General features: G+C 37.5%; 3 protein-coding genes across 5 annotated transcripts; 1 reads left to right on the top strand and 2 right to left on the bottom strand.

Moving 5' to 3' along the window:
- tusc2b (tumor suppressor 2, mitochondrial calcium regulator b) lies at nucleotides 1–3,399 on the bottom strand. Of its 2 annotated transcripts, none has more exons than XM_053315773.1 (4): nucleotides 3,354–3,399; nucleotides 1,979–2,233; nucleotides 901–1,021; nucleotides 1–803 (listed from the first exon to the last, which is right to left on the bottom strand). In XM_053315773.1, the coding sequence occupies exons 2-4, from the start codon at nucleotides 2,125–2,127 to the stop codon at nucleotides 738–740; spliced, it is 336 nt and encodes a 111-aa protein (XP_053171748.1). In that variant the 5' UTR covers nucleotides 2,128–2,233; nucleotides 3,354–3,399; the 3' UTR covers nucleotides 1–737. The 2 variants fall into 2 exon arrangements, with proteins under 2 accessions (XP_053171748.1, XP_053171746.1); XM_053315771.1 differs by having other exon boundaries at nucleotides 3,259–3,395.
- A 2,051-nt stretch (nucleotides 3,400–5,450) lies between these two features.
- On the bottom strand, nucleotides 5,451–10,265 carry rassf1 (Ras association domain family member 1). Its single transcript, XM_053316161.1, has 6 exons — nucleotides 9,821–10,265; nucleotides 8,287–8,411; nucleotides 6,565–6,669; nucleotides 6,156–6,447; nucleotides 5,929–6,044; nucleotides 5,451–5,823 (listed from the first exon to the last, which is right to left on the bottom strand). Exons 1-6 carry the CDS (start codon nucleotides 10,113–10,115, stop codon nucleotides 5,674–5,676), a joined length of 1,083 nt encoding a protein of 360 aa, XP_053172136.1. The 5' UTR covers nucleotides 10,116–10,265; the 3' UTR covers nucleotides 5,451–5,673.
- Nucleotides 10,266–16,120: 5,855 nt separating this feature from the next.
- LOC128355589 (transmembrane reductase CYB561D2) lies at nucleotides 16,121–18,785 on the top strand. 2 transcript variants are annotated; one of them, XM_053315895.1, is made up of 4 exons: nucleotides 16,121–16,231; nucleotides 16,328–16,533; nucleotides 16,625–16,662; nucleotides 17,299–18,785. In XM_053315895.1, the coding sequence occupies exons 2-4, from the start codon at nucleotides 16,401–16,403 to the stop codon at nucleotides 17,800–17,802; spliced, it is 675 nt and encodes a 224-aa protein (XP_053171870.1). In that variant the 5' UTR covers nucleotides 16,121–16,231; nucleotides 16,328–16,400; the 3' UTR covers nucleotides 17,803–18,785. The 2 variants fall into 2 exon arrangements, with proteins under 2 accessions (XP_053171870.1, XP_053171869.1); XM_053315894.1 differs by lacking the exon at nucleotides 16,121–16,231 and having other exon boundaries at nucleotides 16,261–16,533.

Raw genomic sequence — 18,785 nt, 5'->3', positions numbered from 1 at the left:
TTCAGCATTTCAAATTGTAATTAAAAAACAGTTATAATAAATTAAAAGTGAAACATAGTATGCCAAAGCAGCAACAGAAACAACAGGATCTCTTATAAGACTCACTGCTGCTGTGTACATGTGTGGCTCTGAGGTCTGGTCACACCGTGGTCATCGAAGCCAGTCCATCCGACATTATAATATGACATTATCCACTTTTTATTTTGTAGGCCACTGATTGTCAACTCCCTAGGCTATTACCAATAAGAAGATCCTTTTCCATGCATAATAAATCAAGTCATGATGGTGTCAAAAAACGTTCCCGCTCTAGATATGACTGTGACAGGGGGGGGGGGGGGAGAGCTGGTTACAATCTCCTTAAACTCCTAGAGTCCTATGGATCATACCAGAAAATTATCTGCAGCAATAAATTCAGGACTCTGCCACATTTCATCCCATGTCTGCACACACATACACGCTTACATGCACACAAACCATGATCTGTAAACTGAGTATGTTTGCCAACTTGGCACCCTTCTAGACCCCCATAGGTGACTATACTGTGTCTAACTGCACACAAGCCAAAAACAGATCACATGCAGAGGCTCGGCACACATTGCATCAGCCTGTCCACATAAGGGCATTGTATATATCAAGAGATCATGTTATTTTAAAAGGTGGTTCTGGAATCCAGCTGTAGGGGAAACCACAGGACGGAGTTGACACAATGGCAAGTCTGAAACACTGCTCAGGCATCATCAGGCTTCACAGAGGACAACTGGGAAATCTACGTGGATACAAGGGTGGTCCAGCTTTATAATTCCCTGGAAAGACACAAAACAGATGTAATTGTTTCAACTGACAATACAGACAAGTAGCTTTGGCAAGCAAAGTCCTAGTTTAGGATTATGATTTCCTCACCTGAGGTGTTAAATTCTTTTGAATCCTCTTCAGCTTTGCTTTTTTACGTCCATTTTTTGTCACAATTGTTTCCTCATAGAACTCGTGGGCCAAGTCACCGTCTTCGTCAAAGTACATAGAGCTGCAGCAGAGAGGCAAAATTAAATTATCTGTACATACACAATAATTTCATTTAATTTTTTTTTCTGTATCCATCCTAACAATTGCAAATTATGTAGATACTAAAATCACAGGTAATTTGTTTTTTTAAATCACTAATTTATGATCATGCAATCTAGAAAACATAAACCATTAATTTTGTACAAAAAACATAATTAAAAATGTATTTTTTAGGATGTCATGCCTCCCCATAGCATAGCAACCAGCTGTTTAGTGTGCTTATGCTCCATCATTCTCCTAGAAATGTTGTGCATTACTATGTGTAGTTTATCTAAAATGGTATGAGAAATCAAAACACGGGTCAGCTGTTTTATAGGTAAGATGTCCAGTTTTTGAAAAGTCAAGGAAGTACGGTAAGTGAAAAGCTCAGTCACAAGTATGCAAATAAATACTCAATACAACAGTGGTGTAAGAGGGTTAGTTAAGACCCCTGCAGATCAGCTACAGCAGCAGAAGACTACTGTTTGTTTTTGTCCACTTAAGTCAACAATAAAAAAACAGGATAATGAAAACATGGTGGAGACTGGCTGAATAAACATATCACTGGATCTGAGAAATCACACAAAAACATGTCATCAGTCAGTGGATGGGTCAGAATGACATGAATTTATGGCTAGAGTGAAGAGCACCAGCTGAATGTGAAGATGTAACTGTGTGAATGTTTTATGTGCAAACATAGGTAAACCTCACAACGGCCACTTTTTATATCTTTTAGATAAAACAACATGTCATACAATGTTATGTGCATTATCTAGCTTGGTCCTGTCGTGTTAGCTCACTCATACATCTGTTAAAATACCCACAATTTAGCTCAATTTTGCAGATTTGGAGCATGTGCTGCATGTATATTTTGTCATCCACTGTATATCATTCTAAGTCTGATACAACACAATGTCTTAAGAACAGTAACAGTATTTACCTTCGTCTAGCAAACACAAAAGGTGTTGCACCTGGGTAACTTCGAACTCTCGTCAGTGGCTGCTCATTTCCATCTTTGGTTGGATCGTCCACACTACCTGAGCCAGAAAAAGGCCAAAATCCTTTGGATTTGGAGCCGCTACCACCCATCTTCAGCTGCAGCACATTATTTTCTCGGGTCACAAGACTTCCAGAAGTGCTACAGTGTTACTGGACTAGATGAATGCAACCATTCAGGATATGACACCTAGGAAAACTGACACATTAAAAGGAGGAGAGTTTAGTAATTTTACGCAATACATTAGCACACAAGCAAACTAACTTTGTTGCATGTTTATCGCTGATCCTGAATTCACACTTTGCTTTTGACAAGAAAAGTGATACCACAGACTATATATAACTCCAACCTAAATATAAAAAAGTAAGCAAATGGGCTCCACTATGTTGCAATACCTGTGCATGTGCAACCCCATCCCCTCTAAAACTTTATGAAGTACATGGATGGACATGAGGTACACTCTTGGGAACAAAATGCCAGGGGGTAGGGGTCACAAACAACATGTAAGAAATGGAAGAAAAAATTAATAAAAATAAAAGAATAATAAAGAATAAAACTAGTGCATAAAGATAAGTACACAAACAAGAGACCACAGTCAAATAAAGGCATTAAATGCAAGTTTTTACAGCCAGTTTTACTGATCCGTAAAAACTGGACTTATTTTTAATGGAAAAATGAGAAAAGGTTTTTTTGTTAGCAAACTTACGCTCCTGAATATGAAACTTAGCTACGGTAAACGTAACATTTATAGCATGTTAGACGGCCAGTTAAGCTAACATACGTGACATTGCAACCAGGCAATCCAATATTATGTTAACACGACCCTGTCAGCGTCTCAAACCTCAACACCTCGATCTAAAATCACGTTTAATTGGTATTTGAAATTAAGACAGCCCTGAATAAGGTTAATTAGCTTGTCTGGGGAGCTGTGGGACATTGCTAAGGTTATCTGGACAGGGGGAAGCTAACTTGGCTAGCTACTATAGCTACTAAAAAATCGTCGAGAAATGAGTCTTAAAATTACCCGAATTAGTTACAGACACATGCACATCACTTCATATCCCAGCTACAAACATTAGTATTAAGTAAAGACACGGCTCTTACTAGCATTTGCTCAGATCACAGCGTCTAAATGTGCTTTCTAAAATAACGCTGTCAAAAGCTAACGATAGCTGGTTTAATAAGTGACTGAACTGAGCCATTCAGCTCAGCTGAAAACATACCGATAGTGGATTTTGATCTGTTCACGGGTATTAAAATAGGCTTTGATGATTTTGGCTTGCTAAATCTGTACAGGCAAACGCCTGAAAACACTCACACACACGTCCAGCTAGCTGTTTATGCTAAGTAATGCTAGACGTTCTTCCTCTCTGTGTTTCTCTGCAGTCTGGTTGGAGGTGGCGCCACCACATGGACAGGAGTGTGAAAGTGGATCAGCTTTTGGCGCAGAACGGTACTGCAAACTCACTGCTTGTCCCCTTAACAAGAAACTGTGAAGAATATGTCATAATATTTTAAACAAACTTATCTCTTCACATTAGCTTTTAATTAGCTTTTCTTTCAGTCACTACTATTGCCTGACCGATGTATTGGTTAGCAGAAATTGACCTATCACAGATATATCTGTATCAGTGAATATTTTGTACAATAGCATATGTGGTGATTTGATTTGATTTTTTAAATGTATCCATAGCTAATTAAATTCCCAGTGAAGTTTACTGTTTCAATGTACTGATTTCATTTTATATAATACAATACAATATATTTTACTCACTTTAATCTGTGTAATAAGAATATCACTTCTGATATATCAGTAGGCCTACCATTACTCTTAAAATGTAAATGTAGATAATGAAATAGTATTGCGATTATTATTTGTATTGTATATTTTTACTATTATTGTTCTTACTGTTTTTATACTTATTATTATTGTTCTTAATTATTTTTCTTATTGCTGCTCTTCCATTCTATTTTCCTGTCAACTGCTGCTGTAATAATGCAAATTTTCCTCATTGTGGGACTAATAAAGGAATATGTTATCTTATCTTAAAGTTTATTGTTAAGCTGTAAAATATCATACCATCATTACATATATTGGTTTGATAACCTACATTTGATGGATCATTGCAAAAAAAATGTGCGTTTACGTTTAATATATCAATATTAGGGTTAGTATCAGTCGATCCCTAGTCAATACCTCACTTTTAATAGTTGCATTTTTACTTGATTTTATATATTGTTTTTATTCAATTTTTAGCCAAATTCTTCAAAATTATTCCATCTTATATTACATTCATGTTTTTATTTCTTTCCTCTGTCTGTTTTTTTTAACATGGCTCAATGCTTATTTTATGTTTCTTTTATGTGAGGAACTTTGTGTATGTAATGTATTTTTGTTGTAAAGAAAAGTTTTTTTTTTTTTTTTGCATCTATACATATCTTAATGGTAATTAATAAATGGGTGAATAACTCTTCATTAATGTTTCAGAGAGCACAGTGTTTTTTTAAGGTTTCACACTTTTTGGTGATCTCTTAATACTCTAACATTGAAAGGCATCTACTAGATTTAATTAATGGGACAGCTGAATCTTATGAAGTTTGTCCCCTATCACTTACATTGTAAGTGCATCATGAAGGGATCTTCTAATGGTCAGTATGAACAGGAAGACTATGGCAAGATAACCTTCTCCAATGTTCATTTGGGCACCAGACTACTGTTATAAGATATATTTGTAAAAATGTGAACCCATGCTTTAATGCTGCAATATGTAATGATATTTTAAGCAATAGGGTGCTTCGAGCTTTATTGCATTACAAAAGTTTGGGAAATAATTTATCCTGCTTCAATGTGACAAAGCCCTTGTGCACAAAATTGGGTCCTTAAAAATAGGTTTCTGAGCATAGTGTGGAAGAACCCGAGGGGATCTGCACAAACCCTGACCTCTTACCTCTTTCAACACCTTTGCAATCAATTTAAATTAACACATATAACTGCAGGGACCAAATCTTGGCTGCCAGGTTCCAAAATCTTGTAGAAATCATGCTGTTATAATAGCATATAAATAAGTGTCCATGATTTTGAATAATGTGGGTATAATTTTTGGGTGTCCATTTACTTTTGGCCCATATCTGCTTTATATCACCACACTAGAAGGTGAGAAAACATCACATCACCATCACCATAAAAATGACATCAAATGATCCATTATTATCATCAGTTTATTAGATAATTAGAATACGAACACAATGTTTTACTTGCCCAACTTGATTTCACAGGTTCATTAAAGTGCCGAAATTTAAAAATGAAACTAAATATCACACGATAAATGAACAGAATGTGTTTTTTGAACCAATATAAATGATCTAATCAAAGCAGCATCTTTTAAAAAAGATAACTGCATGCAATTAAGTCCAAAACATTCTAGAATTTATTTTCCCAGCTCAGTTCACAATACTGGCACTTGTTACACATAAAGTAGCCTAATCTTTTACGTAGTTCACATCAACACCAGCATCCCTGCTTCTTTAACAACCTTTCTAAGCTCTTTCCTTCCCTTTCACATGGCTATAAACCTTCTCACTGATAGTCGGTGTAGAAGGTATGAGGATCGGATGAATGTCTCTGGTTTTAAACAAGGTCAACCAGGAGTAGTAGTCTTTGACACAGCCTTTTTCATCATGTCTCTAGCAAGAGCATATCGCTTCACTATCTGCCGCACATGCTCTTCCTCCTCACGCTGCAGGATTCGCAGAAAGTTGCACAACTCAGGAAAGCTAAATGCATCCCACTGTGGAGGAAAGCAATTTAATTCAAACAGTTGTATGTACAGTACTTTTTTTTGGTATATATTGACATGTTTATCTTATGACTTCATGCTCAATTGAAAACTTACATTCACCTCCCCTGTCTCATTCTCCTTCAAGACCAGATTCAAGACTTTTTCACTTGGACCAGCACACAAGCGCAGGTAGAGGGGACACTCATCATCAGACAGTTTCCGCATGCACACTGAGTAAAACAAACAAACAAACAAAGACACAAAAAATCAGTACTTCAGGATATGATACTTGGAAGTACTGCTCTATTTTCAAGTAACTACACAGTATAGAGGATTCTGACCTTGATTTTGTTTTTCAGTTCGCTCGAACAGAGAAAACTTGGCTGGGTTGTCCACCAGGGTAAACTTGTTGAGCAATGCCTCGATTACTTCACGTACCCGTGTTTGGGAGCTTATGTGCAGGTGCTTTGCAGTGTCTTTGGGGAGGTAGAAAGATGTGCGTCGCCTTGTCGGGGTTAATTTTCTGTCCTGATCTTCCTCCAGGCTCTGAGGAGGAGGAGGAGGAGGTAGGGAGATGGGGCGAACTAACTGAAAGTGGACCTTGATGAAACCAGTGTAGGACCCGTCTTTATTCTGCAAGGTAGATTGATTTATAGCATGAGAATGGGAGTGAAATAATTTTACACAACATCAACATCATGGTCTGCTAGCTTTGCATGTGTGAAATAAAAAGGTTTATTAGTCACTCACAACCACCATGTAGAGACTGCTGTTGACCTGAGCATTATACTCTTGAACCTTCAGTTGAATCTCACCAAGACTCAACTCCTGTTTACTCAAATCGACCTGTTCATCCTGAGAAGAAAAAGAGCAGGTACAGTACTGCAAATAGGCCACATGATGTCATCAGAAAGCCTGTCTTCATGACTTCACGCTTTGAGGTTGAAGAGAAATTGACAGAAATGATGAACAGAAATAAGCGTAAAATCAATTGAAACAGTTTGTCTGTAGCAATAAAATCAAGACAAAGACAATTATTCACCCAACAGAAGATGAAAACAGTTTCTTGACCAGAACTGATGAACTACACATGTCGTAGCCTTACCGTTGGCCTTTTGACCTTGTGAAAAAAAGATGTACAGGCAGTAAAATACACTTCCAGCTCTGAGTCGCTGTCATCCTGACTGAAGAACAAGCTGCTTTCTGTATTTCCCCAAGTCATCTCCAAGGTTCAGGTGAGCGGCAGCTTTAATGCAAACCCTCTCAGATTTCTCTCATTGCCACCATCTAGGAATGATCTGTAGAGTTGTATGTGAGGAATAGCTTTGTATTCTCTCTTCTGTCTGGGGAGATCTCTACTACCAGCTCTTTTGACCTCAGCATTTCCATTTGCTCCTCCCAGACCATAAAACCTCACAAAGATGTCTAAGGGACCTCTCCCATTGTGATCATCCAGAATAATTTTCTCCTGATGCTGCTGTTGATGTGTCTGAGAACAGTGTAAAAGTGTTTGTCGTGGACTAATTTAAAGGATCTTTTTACTCTTATTTAACCCAGATCTTACTGAAATTAGTATGAAATAATTTATTTTGTCCATCTCCACCACTTCATTATTTTTTGATGAATTTACTGTTGCTGCAGCTTTCCTGAAGGCTAAAACATACCCAAATATGTGAGCATTTACACTCAAAAGCCAGGATAGACTGTATGTACTATTATACTCTTGAGGTGCATTATATTGAAGGGTGTTCCTAATATTTTGTCTACTCCATTAATATATATGAGGGGGAAAATATTAACACTATAATGCACCCTAGTACACCACAACCCACTTTGACCTCAATAATATAAATAAAGTAGAATTATCACTTTTCAGACAGTCTCAACAAAAACTGTGAATGTATAAGCTTCATAAATGTGAATTTATGGCAGAGCTGTTTTATTGGATTGCATTAGATTGTACCTAAAAAAGTGGCCAGAGAGTGTATATTTATATCTATCTATGTATGTTGTTTTTCATTAGTAGTTTATCAAAATTAAATTGGTGGTGTACTATCATAGCATATCAATAATATGTGTGTTGCAAATCAATGAAATGTGTGGTGGTGCAGGGACCTCACTAGGTGTCAGAATTGGTTGTATTTCTGAAATAAGGGCAGCTGTTTAATTGTGAAGTTGTTAAATCATCCCCTCCTCTCAGCTCTCTCCTAAATGACTTTGCTGTATAAAAGGCTTGACAATAAAGGGGTGATGAAAACCAGTGTCTTTGACGACATATGGCACACTGACACTGAACGGACAGCTCTGGACAGTCTGGCAGCCTCCATCTACTTTACATAATAAGAATAGAGGTAGGATTGGATCGTTTATTCTCTGTGATTAAAAAAAAAACCCAGGAAGACAGCACAGCTTTAATCTCAATTGCACTATCAATTATTGTAATTTTCATTTGGTTTTGACTTTGCTCCTCACCACATTTGTGTCTGTCTCGATTGAGTCGACAGAGAAATCTACCCGGTCTGTTAACGAACTTCCATCTGTGCAGCAGTCCAGCTGGATGAATGGTCGGCAGCGGTAGTGGCACGTATAACTGCAGTCTGATAGACAAAAAGAGTGAGAGAGATTAGAGGGCGATTATTAGAGGGTGAAAATTCTGCATTCTCAGTAATAATTTGGCCAGTAGTCAACATTTGTTGTGTAGTGTTGATTTTGATCTACAGTCTTGATTTTGTTCAATGTACTGTCCCTGTTCTGAAAAAAAAAAACATTCCCACCAAAATACACAAACTGAAATGCATTAAGTAAACAACATACCAAAAAAGTGTATGTAGTTCATGTTGGATATTTAATCTCAGTAGTCAGCTGTGTGTTTCTGACTGCTACAGCAGTTCATTTCAACATACCACAGACCCTATATGTCTGGATTACAATGACACTGATACATGGGTATTCCCAGGCCCTTGATGTACCAACATACAGAGAAACATGAAGCTTGCCAGACCTTCCTACAGACCGGGACAAGCTCTGTGATAAAGTTTCTTACGATCTGAAAAAAATAACATGAACATCCTGAAGTCGGAATCTGGAAAGTGACGACTTTATCACAACTTTGTGAGCTGTGAATGTGCATGACTTTCTTACTATAGGGTTACAGAGCTGATTTCAGTCATGTATAATGCCAGTTTTATTTACAAGACTCACATTTTTTTCACACTGTATGTCATCCTGTCTTGTGCGATGCAAATTTAGGGTCTAGTTGCCTGTCTTTGCTTTTTGGGTCACAGACTACAGTGAAAAACATGTTAATCATTTACACTCACAGGATAAGGCTGGTGTTATTTTTCTTCAATGAATCAGTGAGTCAATGAATCCCATGAAAAGAACAAAACAAACAGTGTGTCAGTCTGTCTCTCATTAATTAGGCACTCAGCACTCAAAGCAATTTAAAATGGGCTGTCTTTTAAAAATAGGTCAGGAACTTATACATATACTTACTTGCAAAATAATGGTAATAACAGGTAGGCACTGTAGTTTTTAGCAAATTATACTCAAACAGGAGTAAACTGTTTATTTCCTGGGGATTATTTTGAGCTGCAGATTTGGTGCTCTAATGAGTCTTGTTTTTGTTAACCCCTTGTATTTTTATTTGTATGTTAGAATCTGTACTTTTACCTGTTTGTACTACCTTGTACAATGTGCTTTTGACAATACTGTACCTCTGTATGGTCATGCCAATAACATAAACTACAGTTTCTGTTTCCTGTAATGAATGAACATTTCACCCAGTACAACAGTGTGGGCCACTGATGTATTTTAAATATTTTTTTATAGAAAACAATGGAACACTGTAGCACATTAGTAGCATGTTGATAAGTAGGATCAATTGTTTTATCAATTGCTGATTTTGGTCATTTCATGGGATTTTTTTACAATAAGAAAAATATAGAATATGACCAGACTCATCCCTTAAATTATTCAAACATGTTCACGTGCTGTGTGTACTCACTGGCACAGCGTAAACTCTGCTTATAAAGACCCCAGATGAATTCTCCACACAGGTCACACCAGGTGAGATGAGTGAAACTGTAGGGCTGGAAGTCATGACCCACACCAGTCTCTCCTGCTTGACAACCAGGTACTTCGATGCTGACACTGTCTCCAACCAGACGGACAACGTGGAAGTAGCAGTGTTGACCTGGGTTTAAAGGTGACGGAGGAGCTGCACGGGCCGCAGGAGCAGCCAGCTCGATGGGATCATTTACACTGAGGTCCTTCAGCTCGATCAGCTCACATTTAGGCATCCTGTTCTCGATACAGACACTGACATGTCATGTGAGCACTTGTTGTCCATGAGCTAGTATGGGTGTACATGCAGTCCTGAGAGGAGACAGCATTAGTGTGCACGCCTTGATGAGCACACTGTGAATATTTTTGTGACTTGGTCCACTTCCAGCTTCCCCTATTGTGCAGGCGGCCCTCGAGTTCTTAGGAGCTGAAACACAGTCATTGTTTGAGATCATACACAGGTCATACATAGAAAATCAATGTCTATGTAATATTATGTTATGGGCTTGACAAATGCAAAAACAAAAGATTAATCTCTGTTATCTGATGCCAGGATTCATACGATTATATTAAAATGTGGGACAAGATGACCAGTATAATCCTGTGGAATCCTGGCAACTCACTGTTTTACTGTGTGTCATAGTGAAAAAAACAGTATGTTTTCTTCAAAATACTGTTCCCATAAATTCCTTATCATTAATTTCAACACAACTGAAATAAAACCAGCAGCCTTGATCTGACATTTTAAAATGTTTAACTATAAAAGCTATAGGTGGTGACAGACAGTGTTGAAGTGTTAGTACATTTATTCAAGTACATGACATACTTGTACTTTCAATTTTATGTTACTTCTACTTCACTGCACTGCAGATGGAGACATCATACTTTTCACTATTCATTAAATATTCTCACTATTAATTAATATTGCCATATGTCCATATGTAGATAGAGTACTTGGTATAGATAGATAGATAGATAGATAGATAGATAGATAGATAGATAGATAGATAGATAGATAGATAGATAGATAGATAGATAGATATATGCTATAAAATACATATGCATAGGTATGATGGTAGTTTGTCCAGAATGGTTAGTTAATTAACAAAATATAGAATTATATTGACAGTGTTGATTTTACTGAATAATGAGTACTTTTAGAAAATGCTGATGATAAAATGCTGCAGAATACCATTGTCTTGTTCATCTTGCAGTTCTTATCATATATCACAAAATGCACAGACAGAAATTCAGCATGGATTTCAATAAATCTGATATACTACATCTCTGAATTTAAAAACTATTTGTAAATATGTTCTACACCAACCTTTAGCCTACTTTTAGTATATTTATAAAGTGTTAGTATTGTTTTGTCTGCAACTTTTAATGCTACTGTCTTGGCCAGGTTTCCAGGGCAAAAGAGGTTTCTGACCTCAATGAGACTTACCAGTTTAAAAAAGGTTAAATAAAAAAAAAACAACAACAACTACCCAGTAACAAGTTACTGAATCAGATTCTAATGCAGATATTACATACAAAACAAATGAACACTATATAGAAAAATATGCATTGTTGAGGATGTAGTAAATATATGGTCCATCACAACCCATTAAAAGCTTCTTGTACGTGAATACATCAGTAAAAATCAATGAATAAGATATATATAATCATATAACACTAACCCTGGCCATTTTACTGAATAATGAGAACTTTTGTTACATGTTGATGATACATGGTTTCATTAGGGAAGATTTTTAACACATTTTTAAGTCTGATTCCTTCATTATGGGAGTTTCTCTGCATGTATAGTTGTGCTGCTACTTTAAATTGAGTAAAAAAAACTAGAGCTCATTACATTAAAAAAATTAACAAAACTTGTATCCAGAATGAACCGACTGTGTTACTCTGGAGTGTCAGTGAGAAGTGGATGTGTAAAATGTTCACAGGTGCATCTTAAATGTAGTTGCATTAGTTTCCCTGTGGAGCTGCATTGTGACTTGAATATGAACAACCCGGGCTCTATTTGCCAAGTGGGTCACCACACGGCGCATTATTCACACCACAAGGCAACAAGAACACATTGTGTCATCCATGCATAGAGTTTTCTGTTTTTTCCCCCATGTATAACAAGACATATCTAGGAGAAAAGTTTAGATCATTCTTTCATTTGTCATTTGATGCAAACGCAGCTCAGTCTGTAACGGGACAGCCCGGTTTAATCCTGCAGTCTGAAATGGGACGAAAAACTAAAGTGACAGTGACCTCCGAACTAGTCTTTGGATTTGCTGACAGACAAACCATTTTAAAAAATGACCTTACCTCGTTTAATTCATCATCGTCACTTATCCTGTGGGAGATTTGCAAGCAGTTTGTCGTTGCGTTAAACACCAAACCGTCCCTCGCCCGACGCACGCACTTGAGTTTGCGCATGCACATTGTGAGTGTGGGATTATGTTTAATCCCTCTGTAACCATCCTAAAAGAGAAATCCCCCCCACTGCTCTCACACGCATCAGAAATACATGTGTGCAGTGATGGAGTGGTGTTTAATGACCTCAAGTGATCATGCAGCCCACTGTTTTACCATGGCAACTGGAAATGAGATAGCCTTCATTAGCATATAACATTCATTTATTGTATCTTTTATGCGTTTTAGTACAGGCCTGTTATATGCATGTAATGTTCCAGCCTATGTTAGCTTTGTTTCACCTGCCCACAAGACACATTTCCCTGGACACAAGTGAGTAAAAATAAAAAGTTTAATCTTTTAGTGTTATCTCAGCTTCTAACCTGACAGAAATTGCAATGAATATCATAAATAAATATTTTATAGTATCTTTTAAGTATCTTCCATGGTCTGTAAAATTTCAGAATTGTCTCAATAAGGGATTTAATCAGCTCACAGAAACTCCCTCAACTGTTTATAGACATTCCTTGTGTATCTTTTTGAAGATCGTGGTGTTGTGTTGTGTGAATACATTGAAAGCCACACAGTTGGACATGTTTGCAAACATACTTGGCAAATAGAGATTATTCTGATTCAGAATTTCCTATGGATACTCCTGATCACTCTGAGACACACAGAAGTCATTTTTCTCAAATGGTGGGTGTCTCAGTTTGGAATGAAGTGATGATGAGTTAAATGTTTAATTAAGGGCCATTTGGAGATCACTCATTGAGGAAAAAGCCTCCAGGCTCAAATATGGAGGAAAGATGAATGGCTCTTATTGCCTCTTATTATCTGTCTCAAGCCAGACTCAAATGTTGGAAAACTGTGAGCTTTCATTATAAGTACTTCTCTCTCTCTCATTTCATCAACGGGTTCACTTATCCTTTGAGGATTTGTAGAAAGAGAATGATCTAACAGTGGCAGGGGGAGCGTATGAAGGACAAAGATATAAGTAAATGTGGGTCATGGCACAATTTTTATTTCACATTATAATACTACTGATTTTGGTTTTACTGCTTAATACCGGTATTGGTAATACCAGTGGTGGTCCTAAAACACTTTTGACATGCTTGTATTATATCAATTTAATGGCATTTTATATTTAAATTACATTTCATCCCAGTGGAAATACTAACATTTTGTTCCATTTCTTAGTCAGCAGTTAAGATTTTAAAAAAACATTATCAACTTTCAGAATACAATGTATTATTGGAGAATTAAATTGTTAACACAAGCTCTACCTTCACCAGCAACAAATTGCCACATATGCATTGATGCATCAATATCAATCTAACATACTGTGTATATTAATAGTAAAATGTCACTTTCAAAATTGCATTTTTTCTGCAAAATGAGAACTTTTGCTGATAATTAAGACTTGTAATCTACTTACATTTTTGTATTGGTACTTTTCCTTAAGTACATGATCTGCATACTCAGTCTATTACTGAAATACCAAAAACATGCACGCATTAATGTAATAGAATGTGTGCATAATTCACAAAGTGAAGTTAATGTGCACTGCACCAGTTGGTTTTGAAAACAGAAAACATTTTAAAAGGCATAGAGTAAATCTTTGATGTACAGGCTGTCCCAAGTTTCATGGCAGGACTCAAAGTATTACAACTAAACTATTACTGCTTTCCAAAAAGCTGATGTTTTATAGTGGTGCCACCATCTGGACAATACAAGCAGCTAGCTTTAGCTGACTGTAACCCCCCATATGAACCCACTGGGAGCATTGGGGGAAATTAATAAATAAAAAAACAAATCTAAATACAGCAGTCTGAAAACCTGCCAACTCTATTATTTTTTATTTTTTTATTTTTTAGAACACTTCTGAAGAGACTCTGTGGTGTTCTGTTCGGGGGGGAATTACTGTACATGTTTACATTATAATGTGTGTGGAAAAGAGACAGACAGACAGACAGACAGACAGACAGAGATGTCCTGAATTAGCATGCTGTTGTTTTGTTGAGCTGTGTGGAGGCCCTGCAGAGTCACAAGCTTATTAGAGTAATTGGAGCACAATAACCAGTGATCAGCTGACCATCTAGTGTCCATTGAATGTTGGATGTGGAATGGGTGTTATTAGTCTTAGACATGTAGACATGTATTTAAGGGTTAACTTAACCAACAACATGCACCATTTTCCTGCACGGTAGACCTATGTGATTTTAACACCACCTGGCTCCAACATCATCATCATCATCATTATTATTAATGGTAGTAGTAGTACTAGCCTAGTTGTTGTTGTTGTAGAAGTAGTAGCAGTTTTTACATCCTGCTAAATTTTAAACGAGTTTTCCTGAACCCTTCCTTACTATTTGTACCTGCAGCCCATCATGACTGAACTATGAGCATTTAAGGGATTTTTTCTGGAGGGCCTCCACGTCAGCTTGGTTGAATGAAATTGGATAAAACAACCAAAGACTTCCGGGTATCCCGACTTCAGAATAAAAGCGTCAAATTGGCAGAAATGGTTAAGAGAAACTGCACACGTTCACACTGCAGGCCTTATGCTCAATTCCGATTCAGGCCACTTTCAAATGTGGTACTGAATCGGATACATATCGGATTTTTTTTAATGCGACCGCAATCTGAACAGTCAGGTCGCATTTAATGCGACTTGGACGTTATTCTGGAGCAACACACAGCTAATGCTTCGCATAAAGACATCATTAAAGTATTCATTTAAACTCCCAAAACACAAAAATACAAAATAATTTAGGAATAATTTAAAGAACAGTTGAGGAATATATCACATGCATTTTTTGACAAAGGTAGACAAGGCTGTTAATAATTCAGGATCTGCTTTAAGCTCTTTATCAGTTATCCTATTGTCAAGCAAAGTTGCAATTACTTTAATCAGCTTACCCCAAACCAATTGACACAATAAATCTTTTAACCTTAGGAGCCTCTGACGGTCAAGGACCACCTTTGTGTTGATCCAGCTTTGGGTGTAGGCCTACATCCAATGTAAAATGTCTATTTACATGTCAAGAGGACTTGTCAATTCAGTAACTTGGAATAATATGACCAGGGTTGCAACAAATTATTGTTGTCATTAACAATCAGTCTGACGAAAATTATTTTTGACTCACTGATTGTTTATTTGATCTATAAAATGTTATAAAATATTGGAGAAAGTCAATTACAGTTTCCCAGTCTAATAAGACATCTTTAAATTTCTTGTTTTGTCATCTAACAGTTAAACTTATAAATATTCATATAAGACAGAGAAAAGCAGTTTTGCTTCAAAACATAACTAACAAAAATAATAGTTTTAGCTCTAAATAGCTAGAAAAACACATTGTTTTTTCATGTTTCTTCAATAGTGGTAAAAAAAATGTTTTATTCTGAAAAAAAGAGGAAGTTGTTTTGTATTTTTAACCACCGGAGGCCATATAATTTTTCCTAGGATGACGAAGTCATGGCCGCCCTCCCCGCCTCTGATTGGCTAGAACTCATGTGTTGGTTAGGTGAGAACAGAGGGATAGATAGGAAATGTTCTATCTATCCCTCTGGGTAAGAAGCTCCTGACTGCAGCCCACAACATTGAAGGGTCTCTATGCATTATAGAGTCATATTTGGCACAGGTGTTGTTAGAAACATAGACATATATACATTGTGCGTAAATATATCTATGGTCAGAGGGGTTCGTGGGTTAGGTTGGGTAAATGTAGGAAGGAGGAGAGTTATTGGTTAAGGTTAGCATCAGGGTAAGCCAATCAGAGGCATAGGAGGGCGGGGTATGACTTCGCCGTCCTAGGAAGCAATATCGCCCGGCAGACAGTGATTCAGTATTTAACGACGTGTAGCATATATACAGCACCGCAAGTTGTGAAACAACGTGTAAATAATTCGTAGTTACAGTTTCTGTTACTGTTATGACACTGTTGTGGTAAGTTATCTTCTGTTTAAGGCTAGTCTTCCGGCTTTAAATTAAGCTCCACGGTTAAACTTTCCATTCTGTTCCGCTTCTGTTTGAAACTGCCAGGTCACTTCAGGTCGCATCAGGGTGAGCAGCCTGGGTCAAAGTAAGAGCAGTCAAACACTTTTACTTATGAACCATGGCTCATTATAGAGAGACCGAGTCCGAGCCTCGGGTATATGGCTACACCAGGACAGCTTCCGCAGTGCTGGCCCACTTGATCTGCGGGGTCTTCACAGTGTTCATCGCGGTCCTTTCTCGACCGGGTACAAGTGAGTACTGCTGATGTTCAGAGGCTTTCCTGTCAGTGTCTTTCTCTGCACATCTGTTCATTTTATTTTATCTGTGTGTGTGTTATTTCAGGTTGGTTTTCCTGGCATCCTTTCTTCATGACAATGGCTGTAAGTTGCATCTTTTCACTCATGTGATGTGAGACTTGATATCCTCTTAGATTTTGAATATCTTAATATTGTTGTATGGCATCAGTAATGTGTTATTGTTATAATTATTATTATTTTATGCCTGGCTTTAAAGACTGCATTACAGTTAAGAGATTTCATTTTCTGAACTAAGCACACTGTTCTATTTTATTTATTTTTACCCACTCAGTCATTACATCCAAATTTATCAAAAAATCTCATTGTGTAAATATTTTGAAAAAGCACCAATAGTCATCCCTACAACATTGTCACAATATCATTATTGAGGTAAAAAAAAATATAGTGATATTTGATTTTGTCCATCTTGCCCAGGGCTAGTTGAAACAACTAGTCAGGTAATCAATTGGTCAATAAAAATAGCATGTTAGCAACTATTTTGACAAAATGTTAACCTTTTAAGTCATCAGCAAAAATGTCTTTACTGGTTCCAGCCTCTCAAATGTGTTATTTGAATATATCAATTTGCCCTTTGGGAAACAGTGATGGAGACTTTTTTCTCTCACTATTTTCAGACATTTTATGAAATAAACACAGATTAATCGATAATGAGAATGATCATTTATTTTGTCTCTGATACATTCTTCTCTGTCCCACCAGTTCTCCTTCTTCATGACAGAAGCCATACTCCTCTTCTCTCCCCATGGTTCACCCATCAAAAAGTTTTCACACAAGACCAAAGGTCGTGTTCACTGGTTGCTGCAGTGTCTGTGTGTGTGCTGTGCGGTGCTGGGCCTGGCAGCCATCTCCTACAACAAACACCTAAATGGTAAACCTCACTTCACCTCATGGCACGGTTTGCTGGGCCTAGTCACAGTGTGTGCCGTGGGCTTGCAGTCTTTGGCAGCTATGCCCCTCATTTACCACTCTCTAGCCAAAGGCTGGTCCCTAGCCAAACTCAAACGCTACCATGCAGCGTCAGGACTTGTCACCTTCGTGCTTGGCAGCGCTAGCCTGCTTCTCGGCCTCTGCTCGGCCTGGTTCACTGCGTCTGTCAGTGAATACATCTGGTACCTGTCAGCACTCTGCCCTGCTCTCGGCGCCCTTGTCATAATGAACCAAGTCAGCACTTCTTACATGGCTAAAAAACGCTTACAGTCCTGACGAAGGATACAATATGGACAATTCAACAACACCATCACTGAGTACTTTTGTGAGGTCCGCCTAAAGAGATTTCATTTTCCTTGTTACATGCTGTCATTGCATGGAAGTCCAAAAGACGATGATCTCTGCAACCTCTCTAAAAATCTGTCATTCCAACAAACACCGCTGCCAAATGTGGATCATGAAATATTTGTCTTTTTTTTCACAATGTACACATCTCTGAAGCTATCACTGAGGACACGGACTGTTGAGTAGTTCTTGAGACATTTCCCTCTGAACCATAAGTGTCAACCTCATGGTGGCACTAGATGAAAAGTCAGTGAAATACCAAAGTCTGTGGGCTTAATCCTCAGAGGACCATATTTGGATGTGTTTATTAGAGATTTAAGTTTGGACCAAAGTAGTGGACCAGTGTATTCATAAATAAATCTTAGAGGCTTTTGGTATTCTCTACCAGGATCACAAAAGAGGCAGCATTTAGAGCAGTGGTCACCAACTCTGCTCCTGAAGAACTACTGCCCTGCATGTTTTAGGTATCTCCTTACTCTAACACACCTGATTCTAATTATTAGTACGCTATCAAGCAGCTGAATCTTGTAAAGGGCTTGATAACGAGACAATTATTAGACTCAGGTGTGTGAGAGTGGGGCGACACCTAAAACATGCAGGGCAGTAGCTCTCCAGGAGCAGGGTGGGTGACTTCTGGTTTAGAGGGTTATGATCATGTACACCATCATATTGCAAGATATGTCAAATGATTCAATAAAATGATTTTTTATTATTTTTTTTATGAGGTTAGGCCTTTGGACTCATATTGTACTTCAAATCCTGTCCAAAGGTTTCTTTTTTTGATATGGTTATCTCAGGTCAATTGCTATGCTGCCTTTTAATATTGATACTGCCTTTGATGATTTAGCCACGTTTGAATGAATAAGATTATATATCACAGTAAAGATGTGTTGTAAAATAAAGCATTTGATAAG

This window comes from Scomber japonicus, chromosome 3 (assembly GCF_027409825.1).
Source record: "Scomber japonicus isolate fScoJap1 chromosome 3, fScoJap1.pri, whole genome shotgun sequence".
In the NCBI taxonomy this organism is placed as follows: domain Eukaryota; kingdom Metazoa; phylum Chordata; class Actinopteri; order Scombriformes; family Scombridae; genus Scomber; species Scomber japonicus.
This window is presented reverse-complemented; position numbering and strand designations above follow the sequence as displayed.

Excerpts from the sequence above, each read along its gene's own strand:
- tusc2b (XM_053315773.1), bottom strand. The coding sequence starts at position 2,127 with ATGGGTGGTAGCGGCTCCAAATCCAAAGGATTTTGGCCTTTTTCTGGC. Across the intron at positions 1,022-1,978 it reads TTTGTGTTTGCTAGACGAAG|CTCTATGTACTTTGACGAAG; the intron begins GTAAATACTGTT and ends TCTCTGCTGCAG. Across the intron at positions 804-900 it reads AAAAGAATTTAACACCTCAG|GGAATTATAAAGCTGGACCA; the intron begins GTGAGGAAATCA and ends GTGTCTTTCCAG.
- rassf1 (XM_053316161.1), bottom strand. The coding sequence starts at position 10,115 with ATGCCTAAATGTGAGCTGATCGAGCTGAAGGACCTCAGTGTAAATGAT. Across the intron at positions 6,670-8,286 it reads TCGAGACAGACACAAATGTG|GATGAACAGGTCGATTTGAG; the intron begins GTGAGGAGCAAA and ends TTTTCTTCTCAG. Across the intron at positions 5,824-5,928 it reads ATGAGACAGGGGAGGTGAAT|TGGGATGCATTTAGCTTTCC; the intron begins GTAAGTTTTCAA and ends TTTCCTCCACAG.
- LOC128355589 (XM_053315895.1), top strand. The coding sequence starts at position 16,401 with ATGGCTCATTATAGAGAGACCGAGTCCGAGCCTCGGGTATATGGCTAC. Across the intron at positions 16,534-16,624 it reads CCTTTCTCGACCGGGTACAA|GTTGGTTTTCCTGGCATCCT; the intron begins GTGAGTACTGCT and ends GTGTTATTTCAG. Across the intron at positions 16,663-17,298 it reads CTTTCTTCATGACAATGGCT|TTCTCCTTCTTCATGACAGA; the intron begins GTAAGTTGCATC and ends CTGTCCCACCAG.